At 34.2% G+C, this 19,114-nt stretch overlaps 1 protein-coding gene across 1 annotated transcript; it reads left to right on the plus strand.

The window, feature by feature from the left end:
• Positions 1-231: 231 nt before the first annotated feature.
• LOC110428479 (ferrochelatase 2) lies at positions 232-13,078 on the plus strand. Its single transcript, XM_021444305.2, has 7 exons — positions 232-361; positions 1,544-1,647; positions 1,749-1,875; positions 5,039-5,191; positions 10,037-10,137; positions 10,530-10,731; positions 12,622-13,078. Exons 1-7 carry the CDS (start codon positions 320-322, stop codon positions 12,844-12,846), a joined length of 954 nt encoding a protein of 317 aa, XP_021299980.2. The 5' UTR covers positions 232-319; the 3' UTR covers positions 12,847-13,078.
• The last annotated feature ends 6,036 nt before the right edge of the window (positions 13,079-19,114 follow it).

Genomic DNA, 19,114 nt, shown 5'->3' on the forward strand with positions numbered 1-19,114 from the left:
AAAAAATCAATGAGCCCAAATGGTGGAAATTGATTAACTGTTACATTATAACATTTATGAGTTTAACCTTTCTCCACCAATTTAGTTAAGATTTCAAAGAGCACATAAATACTTGACATTGTGTTGGCTGATGTTTTGGATGGCTTCTAGGCTATCAAAACTGAAATGTGTAGTTTAAGCAATATTGACCTCATATATGTTAGTTTTTCTCTTGTCAGTCTATATATAATTTTTATTGCCCTATCACTACCCATTTCAGGCTGAAGAATTGAGAAAGTCACTTTGGGCAAAGAATGTCCCTGCCAAAGTGTATGTTGGTATGCGATACTGGCATCCATTCACTGAAGAAGCTATTGAGCAGGTATTTGGTTAGTTTTAATCTTATTTTTGTATAAATGTGTGAGATTCTAATGTGGCTGCCTTTTCTTATTTCATTATTCCCCTGTCATTGCTTTTCATAACAATGCTTTCTGGTTTATTATGCATGAGCATGTCAATGATAAATGAAACTTTGCACTTTTTAGAGCTTCATTTTGATCGTAATTTAATTGAAATCTGATCTATCAGTTATTTGAGTTGTAAATATAGACAATGGCAGGGATCTTTGGAAATTTGAGCGCTCTTCCTAGATCCTCTATATGGTGTGTTGGTACTCCTGGTGTACGAAATTAATGTTTGATAGTTCATTTTTGACTAACACATTTCAGAAAACTAGTATTCAGTGTTCTTCTGTCTATTGCCACATGCTCATGTTTTCATATTATGTGTCTTTGAAAATGAGTGCATTCATTTAGATCCAGTAATGAGTGCAAGAGACAAAAGGTAAAACGGAAATATTTCGACCTTTTGGACAGGGAAAGGAATTATTGGATGTTTTATGAAAGTAATAAATATGGACTGTTATTTTAGGATGGAGGGAGTAATCTGCATGTCCTTGTGTGCATGTGCATGCTTGCAATGTGAGCACTGAAGGATGGTGTATATTTATGCCACTTGAAGCAGTTAACTTTAGCCACTGATTCGCAATCATTTGAACTTGTTGGACGTAGATATTACTGCACCTTTTAGAAGGTTCTGACATAAAATTTTATTCAAACTTGATTGGATTTAAAATTTCTTTAATACTTTTCACGATGCATAAACAAGTGAAGTTGCAAATTATTGTTTGTTGTAATGTTTCAACTGTAAGATATTAATTCAGTTTGCACATGTTAAATTTTATAGCTTTCCTTTTGAATTTATGGAATGACTATTTTGTACGATTGAATTCAGCTCACTTCAAGTTGGGTTACTGCTGGTTTTCTTTTATTCTTAAAAATGAGTCCCCATTTTGACAGAAATATTGCTTCTTGTGGTTTTTATGGAGGTATTACCTGTGATAACCTGCAAGGTTTTTTTGGTAGTTCTGCTGTCTATCTGGGTTGCATGTGAATGAGTCAATCTACTATAAAAATGATCTTTCTTTTTTCTTTGCCTTCTCTTATATGGACGTGGGTTCTGGTGATATATACTTATTTTTATTTTCCTCCTAACAAACTTGTAGATAAAAAAAGATGGAATAACAAAGCTTGTTGTACTTCCTCTTTATCCACAATTCTCAATATCAACTAGTGGTTCAAGTCTTCGACTCTTGGAAAGTATATTCCGGTGAGGAATAAGGCACTTGTCTTGCACTCTTTGATTTAATCTTGGAGTATAATGTTAAATCAAATTTCTTTCTCTGACAATCTAATTAATTGGTTCATCAGTGACGATGAGTATCTAGTGAACATGCGGCATACAGTCATACCTTCCTGGTATCAACGTGACGGATATATAAAATCTATGGCAAATTTAATTGAAAAGGAGCTGCAGAAGTTTGACCATCCAGAAAAGGTACATCTTTTAAAACCTTGTAGTCTTGTTGAGAACTTTGGCAACTTTCATGGCTGGTCATGGTCTGAATTAACATGTGTTGAAGTCTTGTTATTTATTGTTTGATTTACACATCAGAAAAATGGGTGTTACATCTACCTTTCTTATGAAGCTGATGCAGTATTTTCAAGTGAGTTTTTAATCTCTTGTCATGTGTTGCATCGGTTTATTGTACACCTGAAAGCTACCTGATGATTGTCTTGAATGGAGCAAGTTTTACTTTCTCCAGAAGTTAAAAAAATTAGCCTTTTGAAGTTCAGCATTTACTATTTTGAGCAATCAAATGAAAACAGGCAGTTTAAATCTTACATTTAAAGATGGTTTTGAAACTATTGCTTTTTGCATCATTGGATTTTAGTGTTGTGGTTTTATTACTCAATGCAATATAAGTAGAAGTAAAGTCTCTGGGGAACTCAGTCTGTATTTTATTCACAGAAGTAAGATCACTCTTTTGCCTCATTAGTGCGTACTACATAGGTTCTTCATGGTCTTCTTGGATATCAGTAGGCACATTTTTCTATTCTATTTGTTTCTTTTGGAGATTGCCAGAATTTGATCAAAACCCATGAGATAACTATGTAGGTTCCGCTATTTGGCAGTTGGGCACAGTTTGAATATCTATCTGTTTTGGGAGGGATCTTTAGTTATGGTTTTCATATTATATGAATCAGTCTAAGAGTATATTTTATTTAGCCAAAATTATGTATTGCAGAAATGGTACAAATGATGTTGGAAATTTTAGTTCAAGCAGTTGTATATACTATTTCTGCTTGATAATATGGTCAAGTTGCAAAACATTGGTTGTTAATTAATTGCTAGAAGCACATATATAATTGAGTATTGGAGTGTTTGATTTTCTTGCTTGACATAAAATTTCTGTGCAACAAAGTGAGGCAGATATTGGTGCCTAGATGCTCAGGCTAAGCCTTTGGATGATGGGGTTAAGTTACCTGTTTGTGTTTATTTAAAGACTATAGTTAGCGAACAAAGTGGGGCATATATTGTTGTCCGTGTGCTCAGCCTAAGTGAATTGATCATAGGGTTTAACTTTTTTGTTAGTGTTAAGAAAATAGTTATAGTGTAGAATACAAACAGTTAGTTTTTTTTATTAAACACTTTTATATCTTTTGCTTAATACTAGCAGAAATTAGCTTAAGTAATCTGTCAAAATAATTCTTTGAAAACATTGTACTAAGTTCCTTAATGTGGCTGAATGGACATGCATTCTTTTGCAAACATTTGCTTGTTTGAAAATCTTCTAGCCAAGGTAGACTTTTCTAGTTCTGGGATCTCAAGGGGTTTTCATTGTGACTCTGGTGCTACAAGTTAAATGAAACTTTTTGGAAATATGGTGTTGACTTTTAGTGTGGTAAGTTCTGTCTTTGGAGTCATCACTGATAGGAATTTGCATTTTTTTTATAAGTAAATGGGACTCATCCAATGACAGCTTATACTACGATGGCTGGGTCTTTTCCTAGTAAGTGGATGGTATCAATCCAACACCTATCTTGCGGTGTCCCACTTAAAACATCCCTAACTTTAACTGACTGGAGTCAGCCTAGTTGAGTTCTTCTAAACCCAACATCAAGTGCATTTTTGTTTGTCATCACTCACAACTGCATTCCATCTGTGACTTTCTATAATCTCACCGAATGTTTCCACTGCAGTATTAGCTATACTCTTGGTGCTAAAGTTGTTACCACCACATACACAATTGCTATAACTGTAGCTTGCCACTGAGCTTTCCTCATTATGAACATAATTAAATCCATATTCAAAAGATAGGTTTGTCTCTGCCTGAAACTCTTCAAATTCTTGTGACACTTGCTCTTGAGCTAGGGCCCACATGGTGTCTGTCAGCTCTGTAGTAATGGCTTAGCATACACTTCAATTAATTCTAAATGATCCTCAAGTAAGAAGGGTGTAGCCAATTCTTCAACCTCTTGCCTATTTTCTGGTGGAGCAATGTGTGAAGCAATATTGTGAGCAGGTTCACCTCTTAACAAAACAAATTCTTTATGCACCATTCAAGCGTGTCCAGCTATATTTGCACCATGTTGCTCTCCGTGCCAACTACCAGGAAGATCCAAACGTGTCATGCCCTATTAGCCTAATCTGCAAAAGAGAACAGTTTTTTCTGTTTTTAGTTAGTCTATCTAATGTAGGCATGTCTGAGGGACACTCCAGCTGTCCAGCATGTGCTTTATTTCAGTCTTCATCAATTTTCATCTGTTTATACCACCTCTACTTACTTTATGCTCATCCTTCTCTTGGTAACTTTCTGCTAATCAAAATCTATTGCTTGCCAGTCTTATCCAGATTTGGCCTGTATTAATGTTTTGTTACCATAGTTGTCTATCAACCATCTACACTAAGCTTTATTCAGCATTTTGAAGCAAATACCATAATCTCTCCCAAACTCATTATCTCTCTGCCTGAGCTGCTGTTTATTAGTTATCAGCACATTGTCTCAAATTTGTGCGTTAAGATTGCAAGCACTGCTTTGATGCATAAACAAGTTCCAATTAAAGTTCGTTTAAGTTTGATTTTGGTCTCGATTGACAAGTCGAAATGATAAACTGACTTAAAGGTTGAACATATCTTGTCTCCTATCATCTGAATTTGCTTTGCAGCTAGAGGCTTTGACGACTGAGGTTGCATTTGGTTTCCTGTCTTTTTGGCTCCTAATTTTTTGAATATCTGATGTGCCTGCTTTTTAGAATATTTCAGAACCAAACTTTTAAATTGCAAGTTACGTTTAAATTCACTCTGTATGTGTTAAGGTGTTTAGTCCTTTTCCTTTTTTTTTTCTTCCTTTTGTCTACTTATTTACACTTAAAAACTTTTTTTCACTACATAAGAAGTCAATATGATATGTTTCCCCTGATATAGTTCTGTGTTAAGTCTCTTGATCTCTCAAAGATCACTCGGAAAGTTCCTTGGGTAATGTGTGGTCCAGAGGGCCATGGCTATTGTTTACTTTTTTTGTAAGATGAAAATCTGTTTTTAAAAATTGTGCTTCCTTGATATTCTTGTTATTTTAAGAGCTTTTGTCTCTGGTAATTTAATCAGTTATTGTCTTAGAATGTTTGTCAACATACTTAATTGAGACTAGGTATTACAGGTGGTGATATTTTTTAGTGCACACGGGGTGCCACTTGCATATGTAGAAGAGGCTGGTGATCCTTACAAGGCAGAGATGGAAGAATGTGTGGATTTGATAATAGAGGAGTTAGACAAGAGAAAGATCACTAATGCCTACGCTCTTGCTTATCAGGTACTTCTATTTGGAATATTACTCCTGTGATCTCTCTCATTGTTTTCTCGTCTTAATTTTGTTGTTACAAATGCTGATAAGTGGTATGTCTGGAATATGTGGATGGATTGTCAAATCTTGTATTAAGTTGTGAGTGTTGCAACGTAGATGCTTAATGAAGATTCTATTTTCTCATCAGAACATGTGTGTGCTAGTGGATAATGCTAAATATCCTTTTTCCACTGTTGCATTATTATTTTGGTTTGATGAAGACTAGTGTTAAGTACATGTCAGCCTCTACTGTACTAATATTTACATTTTTCCATGTATAGTTGGCTATCAATTGTCAGTGTTTTGGTTACTAAGGTAGATCTGCAAAGATGACTGCTTGTTAATCTTGGTAAGATGTCTCTAGCCATCTTTTGAAAGCACTTTAACCAAAAGGTAGTTAAATAGCAGTCAGCAATTGTGAAGATGATGGCAGAGCAGACTTCATAAGTAAAAAGCTCAAAATAAGAGGATCAAAGGATTGACTGGCATTTTGTTTGTAGCAATCAGATATGTCAAGGTGAAAGATGTTGGAGATGTAGACTCAAGAGTTGATTAATAATTAACTATGTTCTCTAGGGATTCAAAAACAATTCCTTGCTCCTTGTATGTCTGAAAAGCCTTGATAGGTACTAAATTGGACGTAGCAGTTGAAAATTGAGTCTTATTGGAAAAATAAAATACTAGATCAAGCTGAATTTTCTGGAATAGGCATGTATTAGCCAAGTCCAAAATTGATTGTCACAACTCATAACAATACTTAAATCATGGATGAAGTTTATCATCCATAATCTCCTAGATGCTTGAGATCTAGTACAATGTGAACTTTTAGTGTCAGAAATAAAAGGAAACCTCTGGACACAGTAAAGTTGTTTTCTCCAGGACTTAGACATGGATATTTGATAATTAAGGTAACAAGCATGGATGTTTATTCCAGAATATAGACATGGATGCTTGTCTATGTAACAATTCTAGTCATATTTATGCTAGTAAGTTTACGTGTCTCGTGTGGAGCCCTAAGTTGCATGAACTCAGGACTTTAAGCTGTAGCATTCATGTTTGTACGAAACATGAATATAAGTATATATATGTGGCTGACTTGCCACAAATTTCAGACACACTAGTACTCACCCATTCAATTTGTGTTGCTTGCTAATTTATCAAGGCAAATTACTTTATGATTTTTGTCAATTTTAGCAAGGTGTCATGCAAGTGCACATGATTGTCAACAAGTAATACAGTAGTGAGTGAGTTATCATCTCCACAAGGAGTTGGTTTACTAGTTGTTGCTAATTACTAAAATTAAACAAGCTAATTTTATCCAAGCACCAAATTTTGAGAAATGATTAAAAAGTAATCTAATTAACTAATCCTAATCTAAGAAGTGCAAATAATAAATTGAGGTGGAAGTAATGGTTTAATAGTCTAGGATTGTGGTATCCTTTAATATTTCACTTGGAATTGAGTTTGCTTAATTACTTAATCTTAATGGAAATTGATGCTAGTATAGAATCTTTAAGCATGTATAATTCTCCGTTGAGATATTACACAATTGCCTAACTTAATTGAATCACTATATGTCTATAGGAAACAACTAAATTAAGTTCTTTAATCCAAGGTTCTAAGAATTGACTATATGTGGCAGCTAGGTGTTGTCTGCCCTAATTGCACATCAAAACACTTAAATTCATTTCTAAGTGTAGTGAACACACATTACCCAAATCAAGGTCTAATATAGACTAACTGTCTCAAGTATCATCTAAACACCTAAACACATTTAAATGGTGATCAAGCAAATAAATGTGCAATAAATGCAGAGTTGAGTAAACATCAATGTGTCCATAGAAAATAAGTAATAAACCAACACAATATCCAAGCTACATGTTAAAATCTACCATAACCCTAGATCAAGAGTTATAGCTCGACATATTTAAAATACAAACACAAATCTCAGCAAAATGAAGCATTTCGACAAAAACAGTTAGAGAGAGAAAATCCAATCTAGAGTGAGAAATTCTTTGGAGCAGCTTTTTGATCCTTTAATCTCTTGATTTCCTCTTCTTTTTCCTTCTTGGTTCTAGCCTTCTTTTGTTGAAATTAGTGTTTGAATCCACCCTGGTTTTTCAGCCGTAAAAGGATTGTGTTTATACCTTCTTTGTTGGCCATTTGATGTAAAATCGGATAGCTAAAAATGTGCAGAGTTACATGTCGGCACCAAGGTGCCCAAGGTTCTGTTTTGTTGCCATTATGAACATGCTGGACAGTGCAATTGGCCCCTAGGAGCTGAGAGCTGGGTGCCTAGGCGCCCAAGCTTCTGTCAACAGACTGCAGTCAGTCAACTTCCTCCGTATATTTGACCACAATCCCTTCTGAACTGGGTGAAGTGCTAAACCTCAAAGTTGTAGCTCTTCCTCTTAGCTTTCCGTAGGTCTAAGAATCATGTCGATTGGAGTTCTGTAGCTCGAGTTATGCCAAAACATTGCAGCATGTTCAGAGGTCTTTCTTAAGCTACTTGAACCATCCTTTGCCATTTGAGTTCCAAGTCCTTGCACATCTTTCAATATCAGAAAATCAATTAATTAGAGGCTGAAATGAGGGATTTTAACAAAAAATTCATTGAAATTGTATAAATGATAAATGCCATGACATAAATTAAATTACTACTATTGAGCATAAAATTACCTATGGATTACTTAAAACTAGAGGACTTAGCTCAATTTTAGGTTTCAAAGATGCATAAGATAACTCTGTATAATAGAGTTATCAATTTGTCAGAATACAATTATTGGAGATGGCATGTAGAAGGTAAGAGTTACTGTTTTGGCTTAAACAAATATGTCGGCTTATTCACCAACAATCTCTCCATATTTTAGATTTGTTTGAGTTTCTGGAGAATATTTGAAAGGGAATAGATGAAGGGAAGAAGAAAATATAAAGCATTGTGGAATAAAAAAAGAGCATGGGATTGCAAACAAGGTAAAAACTGAGAGGAAAGGGGAGGAGAGAAAATGGAGATGGAGTTTGTAAAAAAGGTAAAAAAAAGAAAAAGAATTCTTTGGTCTACTTAGGGCATTTATAGTTTGGTGGTTAGGAGTTTTTAGCTTTGTATAGGGTTTGGGTACTTGGGCCAAAATTAAATATTACTATTCATGAAAATTGCAACATTTATTAAAAAATTAATTAAAAGTTGAAGAAATAAAAAGTTAATACACTTGCTTCAAGAAAGAAAGTATATAGCTTCCCTCATATATATAAAAATTTAGTTTCTTGATATGTTGCAAAACAAGTAGCATAATTATTTGGAAAATTAATTAAGACCTTAGGCTTTAGTTAGGCGGAAATTTTTGGTTGGCTGTGCTATATAATTGTTTTTCAACAAATTTCATTAAAGTATAGGTAGAAGGTAAAATATATTAAAGTAATTGCTCTTGAGTGGTCGATATACTAAATCTATATACCGTGTTTATTGATGTAGATTTAGAAATGCAATTTTAATATTTGTTCCCATAGGTATATTGTTTATCTTATTAATCTCATACAACATACCCATGCACCAGTAGTTTACTAATAGATCCTTTTTAACCATATCTGCAAGTTCAAAGATGTGGTGGATAATAGGTGAATCAGATACTCAAACACGTAGGCAAGTGCGGTTAACATAGATTTAGCCACTTCAATGAATGTTAATTTTCTTTTTGATTATACCTACTCTAACAAATTAGGAATACCATTGAACTCTTTTATTAGCAATTGTCAAGTGTCCAATTACATGCTACCTTGGCTTTGAATATGGGAGATGGCTCTTACCAGGTGGTGTTACCCCACATCAGTTTAGTTCGAGGTTTGCTCAAGCTTTATCTTTAGGTCGAGCCTCTTTGCCTAATACCAATTGATTTAACGTTGGATGCTTACTTGTTATTAGATCCTAACATGTATGTTCATTTGTTTGTGTTCGTTGTCTTGTTTTCATAGTGCATCGGATAAGCCCGTTTGTCTCAATTGTTTACTAAGCCTACTTAAAAGGGAAAGTGTTTATTGGTCCTACTTAGGAAGCAAAGTCTGCTCATTTAAGGGTTTGTTATGTTTTTGTGTTTAAGCTGAGTCTCACCATTTATCGTCAAGTGGTTTTGGGTTAGATATTAAAGAATTTTCATCTTCTTCCATCTAATAGACTTGCCTTTAGTGAGGAAGTTCTTCTAACATTTGATTGAATACTTTTAAATTTTAATTCATTTCAATTGATTGTTATAGTAGTTGGAATTGTGGGATTAGGTCAAGTCATTTTGACTTTGGGTCATTTCAAATTTTTTACTTTCCAAGTCATTTGGGTTAGAGTCAGGCTTGGGTTGTTGACTTGTGAAGTTAATTCAAGCTGGTTCGTGTCACATTTGTACTGTAGCATTGTTACTCCTCTTTAGAAGGGTTATGATTTAAGATTCAAAACTTTGCTCCCCCTATAGGCTGCTTCATATATACCAAAAAATATAGAATTTTTTTTTTGAGTTAGGATTGGGATTTAGGTTGTTTTGAATATGAGTCACTTCTGGTATAGGTCAGGTTGGGCCTGGTTGAATTTCAATTAAAGCAGGTCAGGTTGGGTTTTGCCACCTTTTGTTGGACACAATTTTAAATATCTTATTGTTCCATAGATTTGAGTAAGGTTAGGTTGGGTAAGGTTTTTCCACCTCTAACTGGATGCGTGTTTTATATATTTTTTTGACTATCCTTTTTTTCCACATGATTTTTGTTAAAATATCTAGCAAATGTTTCTCTGTAAAGGCACCTTCTTTTGTTAATGGTTGGTTAATGTTCTTGCAGAGCAGAGTTGGGCCTGTGGAATGGTTGAAGCCCTATACTGATGAGACAATAGTTGAGCTAGGGCGAAAAGGAGTTAAAAATCTTCTGGCTGTACCAATTAGGTAATTATAATTGTTGAGATGGTAATAGTGGTGACATCGAATAGCTTCTGGTTAACTTCTATTAGCTTTGTGTCTGTGGCATTTTTCTACAATAAAAACCTCTTTTTTTGGCTATTAAAACTGCAATTTCTTTTCAAAATTTTGATATTTGATTCACTATTTTGTAGGTGAGCATATTGAAACTCTAGAAGAGATTAATGCTGAGTATAAAGAGTTGGCTTAGAATCTGGTATAGGAAATTGGGATCATGTGATAGTGTAATGACATCGAAATTGCTTCTATTTAACTTCTTCTAGCTATTTGTGTGTTGCATTTTTTGTTCAATCATAACTTCCTTCTTTTGAATACTACAGCTGTGATTTCTTTTCGTAACTTTGACATTTGATTTGCAGCTTTGTCAGTGAGCATATTGAAACTCTTGAAGAGATTGATGTTGAGTATAAAGAGTTGGCTTTTGAATCTGGTATAGAAAATTGGGGTCGTGTTCCTGCACTAGGATGCGAACCAATGTTCATTTCAGACTTGGCAGATGCTGTGATCGAGAGTCTTCCATATGTTGGTGCTATGGCAGTTTCAAATCTTGAAGCTAGACAGGTACCTTTACTACTTTCCAGAAAAAATTGTTTAAGTTGAAGAGTTCCTTACCTAAAACTTAGAAATATGGCTTAGGTTTATATAATATTTAATGCTCAATACATGTAAGTAAGTGGTATATGCATGCATTTAGTGAAGGAAAGCATATTTGTTGTTGAGTCCGCTTTTTGTGCATTATGGAGATGGTTGTCTTAGGATGGGTTAATTGAAAAGTAGGAAGAAAAGCTTCCACTACCAAATCCAACAGCTTGACATTTGCATCTCACATAACATGCAGGGCCTTAATCTGAATGACGCTTTTGCTCTGTAATAATTTCTAGGCAGAAAAGTAATGAATTAGATTTAGGGGCAGTAGAATATACATATAAGGGTGAAAATTGGTATGCAAATTTAACACAACCAAATATATCTGTGTATGGACCAAATCCAACAGCCTGTCACTTGCATCTTACATGGCATTCTTCGTCTTTAAATGTTTAATTGTTACACTCTAGAGAGAGGGGTTTAGCTCTATAGAAATTTCTAGTCATAAAATGTAAAGAATATGAACTAATAATGTTGCAGAAAAGGATATAAGAAGTGATATGCGACACACACACACACGTGAACCTACGATGCACACTCTACATGTGTGGTTAATAATTAAATTTTTTTTTATTTTATTTAAGAAACTTTATTTGTAAGAATAACTTATTGGTAAAAGTTTACAATTAATTTAAGCAAGCACAAAATAGAAAATAGGAAAAATGAGAGAAATGTCAGAAGGTAACAATTCACTTAATGTAGAATTAAAAGAGAACAAATTGGAGAAGTTGTGGGAAATGGTTAGTTGAATAAGACTCTCAATTTAAATATTTAGATAAATTATATCATGTTGGAGTAACACTTCCCTACCTATTGGCATTATAAATTAGTATAGATACACACATACACAGGGCACATACAAACATACACACCGCTTTAGGTGTGTATGAATGCATGGTGATGGCCATAAGATTGATTTTTCTTAAATCCTTTGAATGCATTATATGCAATTACCTTCTTTCATACCATGATTCTGTGATTCATTTCAACTTTGATCACTTTTCTATTATCACATAAAAGTTTCTCTTGCAGTTCAAGCATTTGGTCCAATCTGTACTTAAAGTAAGCATAGCCTCTGAAAAGGACACAAGCTGAAATCATCCCCCTCAGTCAACAACTAGATAACACTTTAATTCTACTGTTAATGATCTAGCATGCGAAATTATCAGTCTTACAAGGATCCTAAACATTAGTTATTCTACAAAATCCAAACGCTTAGGCTCTGTTTGGTAATACAAAAATGACTTTTCTGCCACATTTGGTCGAGCAAAAGAGAACTGGTCAACTTAAAAATTGCTTTAATAAACTGAAAATTAAGGCCAATGCCTTAAAGCATAGCTAATTGGATCAAAAGTCTCCCTCAAACTTAACCATACAAGAAAAGAAAAAAAAAAGAAAAAGAAAAAGACATGAGGTAGATCGAAAAACCCTTCTTTTTGCAATTGATTGTGAAAATGGCCCTAAAAGGAACTTCAGACTAGTAGAAATTTCTGTTTCATAAAATTACATGGCACCTTTTAACTGTTGAAGTGATGAGTTGAATTTGAAATAAGTTTGGTTTGGAACCAGAACGTCTGGCTCCATTTTTCTGCTGGTTCAAGTTAAACATGGAATGTGGAATGTGCCAAAGAAAAGACATTTGTTATATAGGTCAAAGAAGAGTATGGGAGAGTTTTTTTCATGGTCCTTTTGTGATAGATAAATGAATGAACATTTGTTACAGTGGTCATACTGAAAAATTTTACTTGGTTGGTTCACTTGCATAATGCTAGCTTAGTTTATCGGAGATCTTTCTATTTTCTGCAGTCATTAGTTCCGCTTGGCAGTGTGGAAGAGTTGTTGGCAGCATATGATTCACAACGTAGGGAGCTTCCACCACCTGTGACTGTTTGGGAATGGGGTTGGACGAAAAGTGCTGAAACTTGGAATGGTAGAGCGGCCATGCTTGCAGTGCTTGTCCTACTGCTCCTAGAGGTCACCACCGGAGAGGGATTTCTGCATCAGTGGGGTGTATTGCCCTTGTTCCGCTAAATGAACTCTTACTGTGATACAGAAAAATTAATGAAGATAAGTGTAAATTTCAAAAAACGTATATCCTATATACATTCCATTAGAATATCTCCATAGATAAGTTACGGTGGATGCAGACATATGTATATTAGTGCCTTAGTCACACACTGATTCAGGTAATAGCTTAGACGCATGGTGTGCAAATCTTTTGTGGGTGAAAAGCAAATTCATAATAGTGGACTAGTAATCTCTATATGTGCTCAAGGAAATTGCTCTTTTCTTTTCTATTTTATTCGGCCCTAAATGGTGTTTATTTGCAGAGTAATGTTGCTGTCTTTTGCGGCCAATGGCTATATGTTAAGCCCAAGTGTGATAGCTTGGGCTAAGCAGAGCTACAAAGGCCGAGAAATCAACTTGAATGAGGGTGTTGGGTTCGGTTTTTTATGAGATTTGACTCCGTTTCAGTTGGATGATGTCAGTAGAGTTGTACAAAATGGGTTCAGGTTTGGTTCTGTCCATTAGACAGAGGAAAGTTCAAATCAATTCGAGTTAAAAGTTCAAAAGAAGCACAAGTTGAAATTGTTTACTGAATAAGTTCAAATCCCTTGTAATATAAATAAAATATCAAATTAAATCCAGATGAATGTTAAAATCTTTAAACCCATTCTAGAAGAAATCCAAATTAAACCAAATTTATTCGTTGTCATAACAATCATAATAATAATAATAATAGATCTTCAAGGTAGTTAATATTAAACTTTTAAATTTTTTTTATATTTATTAACATTATTGCTTATGATGCTTGGAGAAGTTTTGGTATGAGAATTTTTATTCTTATAAAAATGTTTGGCACTAATTATTGTGTAGAAATACTTGAAGCAGTTCTAAACTTTAGGCTTTTCTTATAAGAAATGCTTAGTTGGTTAGCTCTATCCTTGCGAAGCAATTTAGTAAAATGTTCTCATACATCGTTCCAATTTACCTTTAGGTGGTGTTGGAGCATCTGATGGGAGATGGGCAATGGCATTTAGTTGGGACAATTGACATCATCGCTGGGCAGTTTATGGGTGAAGGGCTTCCGCCACTGACAGGTGATGTTGCAAGCTTTTCACAGTATAGAATTGTTGTAAGTGTTTCTACAAATTTAGAATTGCTGCATGTTGGGAAACACAACGGAAACTTGAAAAATTTTCTTCAAATAAGGTCATTTTTTATTGTTTAATATAGATTTAATTGTTTTGATGTCTAAATCTAGAATCCCACAACAATTTGTGCTTCAAAGGACATCCCATCCCACCCAACTTCTAATTTTACAAACCTCGCGATCTCCAATGGTGATGCATGTAAGATGCAATCTAGAAAAACACCAAAGGTAATTTTGGGAGTTTGCTTGCTGCCAAGATTGATGCCATCTAGGTACAAGAGGTGTTGGTTTCTCAATTTTTCATCGCAGAGAAGATGAAAGGCTAAGGAGGAGGGAGGTGAAATTATTTCGGGGTTCTTTCTCTCTTCTTACCTCTAGAAAGGGGGAGGTGAAATGATTTCGGGGTTTTCTCTTTTTTCTTACCTCTCAAGTGTTGCTACATGCACACACACTTTAGGGCAACATAACATAATTTATATAAAGGCAATTAGGTTTAATACAACTTTTATATTAATTATAAAAATTACTTAGAACCTAATTGAACACATTTAATCAATTCCTTGAAGTTTATAATTTCTTTCAATTAAGTCCTACCACCCAACTTTTAGTGTCACGACCCAAATCTGGGGGTCTGTGATTAGCGCATGAGCCCAGCAGACAAGTCCACTAGACCCAAACAAGTCTCAGAGTTTGAAATCAAATAACACATAGCCAAGTAATTTCATAACCAAATATTCATAAATAACATTTAAATTTAACATAATTCATTATCCCTGCCACATGGCTCATACAAATATCCATAAGGCCATAGAATGAGCATTCAAGGTGGGTGAGCATTTAACAACCCTTAGTACACAATATTACATGGCACTAAGTGCGTACAACATTTGAAATACACTATTTCCTAAACTTTAAAATTTCAAATTATGAAAGCTAGTACAAACCAAACTCAATGGAGTGCACCATTGGGGTGGAGAACCTTCAAGATGCCAAAATTTGTCCCTTTAAATGACGATGTTAAGCCATGTTTATATATCATTTATCTGCACATGGTATACAAATGGGTGAGTACTCTAATACTCAATAAGTGGTGTTAACAATTAAAATCATACAAATTAAATCATATAATGAATATTGCACTATTGGTGCATACACATAGTCTAACAGACATCTCCAATTACAGGGGCATATTGTCATCCCTATAGTCTCCAATATTGTCACACAATTCCTTTAACTTATTATCAAAATTATTCATGTCATTCGGATCACTCTCTACAGCACACTCTAGTCATCGGAGTATCATATTGATTTCAATTCAAATATATCAAAGCCTGAACAAGGTTATCTCACATCGTACGCATACCAAATCAAATCATTGAGTGGTCTTCCCCTGGACATAGTCAAATCATGCTCGGTGGCCAATCGGTGGAGAATCAAATCACACACGTGCCGAACCAACGGACAAATAATCGAATCATGCACAACGCCAAGCAGCTAACGGAGAATCAAATCATCGATCGAAGTAATCTCCTGACATCGGCATCACCCGGAGTATTCTCAAATGGGTGGCATCAAAGCACCACAGGCAGGAATCACAATTGAGATTAATGCCATCATCTTACCACCATCCCTGCAAGCACACAGTTATAGAGGGATGGAACTTTACTCATCCAAAAGTTAAATCAATGTTTGAATTCATCCCTCTAATAGAACACAAATCCACAATGAGGCCATCGTGCCTTTATCATTCCACATATTCACCTTATATCACAAAATGTATTTGTTGAGCTTTAATCATCTATAAGCTCATTGATGATTCTACCGAATCAAATCCCCTTAATATATCATTCACCTAGGGTAATATGCTCTTAGGGTTTATCATAGTTTCTAGACTTCTTAGTTTAGGTTCATACACAAAACCATTCACGTGGCTAGCACTAAGGCATACTATCTCAACACATACCATTCACACAAACATACATATATAAGTATACATATTTGTATATAAATTCATTTGTTTTCTAGCCTAGGTATGTTCATTTAGCCCTACATACATAATATAGTACCAATGTAGTGCATTTTCATGCGTTATGCATCACACGCATTTATCTAACCCACTCATAGTGACAAATTAGAGCTATTCCACAACCAAGCTTTAATCCTTAGCCTCAAACCATCTTTTAGCTCACAAATGCCAACAAATTGCTCAATCTCCCCTTAAACACATCAAAATATCACAAACTGGTTAAATCCCAATTTTCAAAAACTGCCAACTTTTCTAAAATAACCAAATCCTATTCAATCCAGCATATAAGCTCAAATCCTTTAATAATGAGTTAAACCCATACCTTAGAGGCTAGATTGCACAATTCTTAGCTCCAAATTTGCTCTAAACAACTCCAAGTGCTCATTTATAATTTAGGGTTTTTAATGGGTAGAGAGAAAGTGTAGAAATCAAACCAAGCTTTTAGGAAGTGAAAACTCCTTCCTTTAACACTCAAAATCCATGATTTATGATTGTAGTTTAATGGGTTTTAAGGGTGTGAGAGTTGAGCGAAAATGGGTAGAGAGATGAGGAGTTAAGCGAACATAAAGAAATTTTCAATTTTAGCGCTTTTAAGCTAGATTTTGGTTGACTAGGTAGCCTAGGGTCGACTATGGGAAGTCTGTAGTCGACCCTGGACTAGTAGAATTTTTCCTTCGTTCCTTAACAACATCGACTATGGAAGCTCTATAGTTGATCTTGGTCTAATATGTCTGTTTATATTATATCTGTAAAAAGACCTATAGTCGATCCTAGACCAGTATATTCAACTTCCCTTGCACTTTTACTCCTTTCTAAAGCCTAAACTCATTACAAACCTTTTCCACCACTTCCAATCATTCATATTTCACTTAACATCAACACGTAAACTCATCTTACACATCAATTTCTCATTCATGCTTTATGTCACATAGCATATCGATTAAACATAACATACTTTGCCTATATATCATACTCATCTAAGTGCCAAACATATGCACTATATTGTTCATGTGCCAAGCATATGCATAACATCATTTTAGCTTTACATATTTATACATTTCACGACCACTGCTCTATGGACATAGGCATTCTTTAAGTTCATAAACATACACATTGAAGTTCACATTAACCTATAAGCTAGTTCAACATCATGCATAGCTAACATCAAGATCGGGGGTGTTACATTTACATTTTTAAATTGACATCTTTTAATGTGTGACTTATTAGGTTCGTAGCATGTTGCTAATAAATATGAATTATAATCTCGAACAAATTCGGATTAGATGAATCGAATACATTTGCATTCATCATCAATTCTCAAATTGATTAGTTGATATTTCTAAATCAAGATTGACATCTAAAAATGTGTCTTGACTATCCAAATATTAAGAACAATAAAAAAAGTTTGACTCAACCTTTTAGTGTCAGTTTGTTAATGTCCTTGATTTTGTTTTTCATGCAATATCCCTATAAGGCAGCTTGGTTTAGTGTCTACTCTAAATTTTAGCTCTTGAAATTTGTTCTTAACTCCTAGGGTTAGAAAATATAAACCGAACTGAATCGAAATGAGTTTATCTTTTTCGGTTTGGTTAGTTCAGTTTTTTGGATAGTTCGGTTAGGATAGTTCAGTTAGTACAATTATTTCGGTTCAGTTTTAGTTAGAAAAATTTTTAACCGAACTAATCAAACCCAAATAAAGGTATCTTGGAGATTTTACATGAAACAAATTCCTAAACCTAACTACCTAATCTAATCTTTTTAGTTCCTTTTTTTACGTCCTGTCTCCACTCTCTAAACTTTCCACCCTCTTCTTTTCCCCTTTTCTCATCTTTAGCAAGTCCAAGTTGTTGCCATCCTTGATCCTTCACCTTTCCGAGCCTTCCCACATCAAGTAACTAGTAAGTTTTTTTGGGTTTTTACATTTTAATTCCTCTTCTCTTCCTTTTGGATTTTTAATTATTTTTCGTCCACTTTGTGACAATCATATGGTCATAGGTAGCTTTTAGTGAAATTAACGTTTAGAAACAAACTGAAAAGGAAGGAAATGTTTTTTTATTTTGAAAAGCTTGATTTGTATTCGATAAGAACAAAATCAGAATGATAACTTAACAAAAAGGTAGTAGTCTGTGATGGTGGTAGCAATTCAATGCCTAAAATCGAAGGGATAATAAGTTCAAAATAGTATGGGTTCCCTCTACCGCAATAACATTGGCATAAGAGAAAAGAAAATAGAACTGGATGCCCAAAACAAACTTGAAAATATTTATAAGAGAGAATAACTATTTCCAATGCAGTTCCACAGTAGCAGTTTAACAATTAGTACTCAGCAGCATCAATGTTGCCCAAGGATAGATTGTTTCGTAGATTATCTATAGCTTTTCAATCTTATCCATACAGCTATTTATTGTAATTCATTCTTATCCATAAAATTTTCATGCTAAGCCTAATTTCAGTACACCATAAATTAATTAAAATAATAATTTAATTAAATATAGCTCACGATGAATGTGCTAATGATTTATTATTATGAATTAAAAAGTCAAAGTCTAGTCAACTATTTTATGCTTGGCTGGATTATTTATTTGTATATATATGTAATTTTTTGATAATGGAGAAGTGGTGCTAAATGATAACTCTATTATATAGAGTTATTTTCAGTCATTTTGGGAGCTTAAGTAACTAGATCTTTGAGATTTTAGGTTCGAATTTTAGCATTATAAGTGTTTTTTTTAGTTTAAGTTTGATTACTTGTTAAGTGATTAATTTAAGTTATTTTAGTTAAATTTTAAGTTATTTTATTTTAAATTACTTTAAGAGTAGTTATTGCTAATTTCTCTTATGACTTTTGTAGGAAATTGATGAGAAAGACTCATTTGATGAAAATCAGTGCAAGTATGGTGATAGCTTCATTCGTATATGTTTCAGTATTTTGACCATATCTCTTTCTAAAAAACTCCAAATGAGGTGATTCTTAGACCAATAGAATTATAAGAAGAAGGGATACAATGTTTATGTTCATCAATTTGCCCAGTTCTGATTGTTTCATGGTCAAAATATTTGTCAATTCGGACCATTGCAGCAGTATGTAAAGACTGAACATGATGCGGTATTTGGAGCAA

Source organism: Theobroma umbraticum, unplaced genomic scaffold, assembly GCF_002168275.2.
Source record: "Theobroma umbraticum cultivar Fairchild unplaced genomic scaffold, ASM216827v3 scaffold_299.0, whole genome shotgun sequence".
Taxonomy (NCBI): Eukaryota; Viridiplantae; Streptophyta; class Magnoliopsida; order Malvales; family Malvaceae; genus Theobroma; species Theobroma umbraticum.

What these genes read in the sequence shown, in the direction of transcription:
- LOC110428479 (XM_021444305.2), top strand. Translation starts at nt 320, where the DNA reads ATGCGATACTGGCATCCATTCACTGAAGAAGCTATTGAGCAG. An exon ending in CTCTTGGAAAGTATATTCCG is followed by an intron (nt 1,648 to 1,748) that starts GTGAGGAATAAG and finishes TTGGTTCATCAG; the next exon opens with TGACGATGAGTATCTAGTGA. An exon ending in CAAATCTTGAAGCTAGACAG is followed by an intron (nt 10,732 to 12,621) that starts GTACCTTTACTA and finishes TATTTTCTGCAG; the next exon opens with TCATTAGTTCCGCTTGGCAG.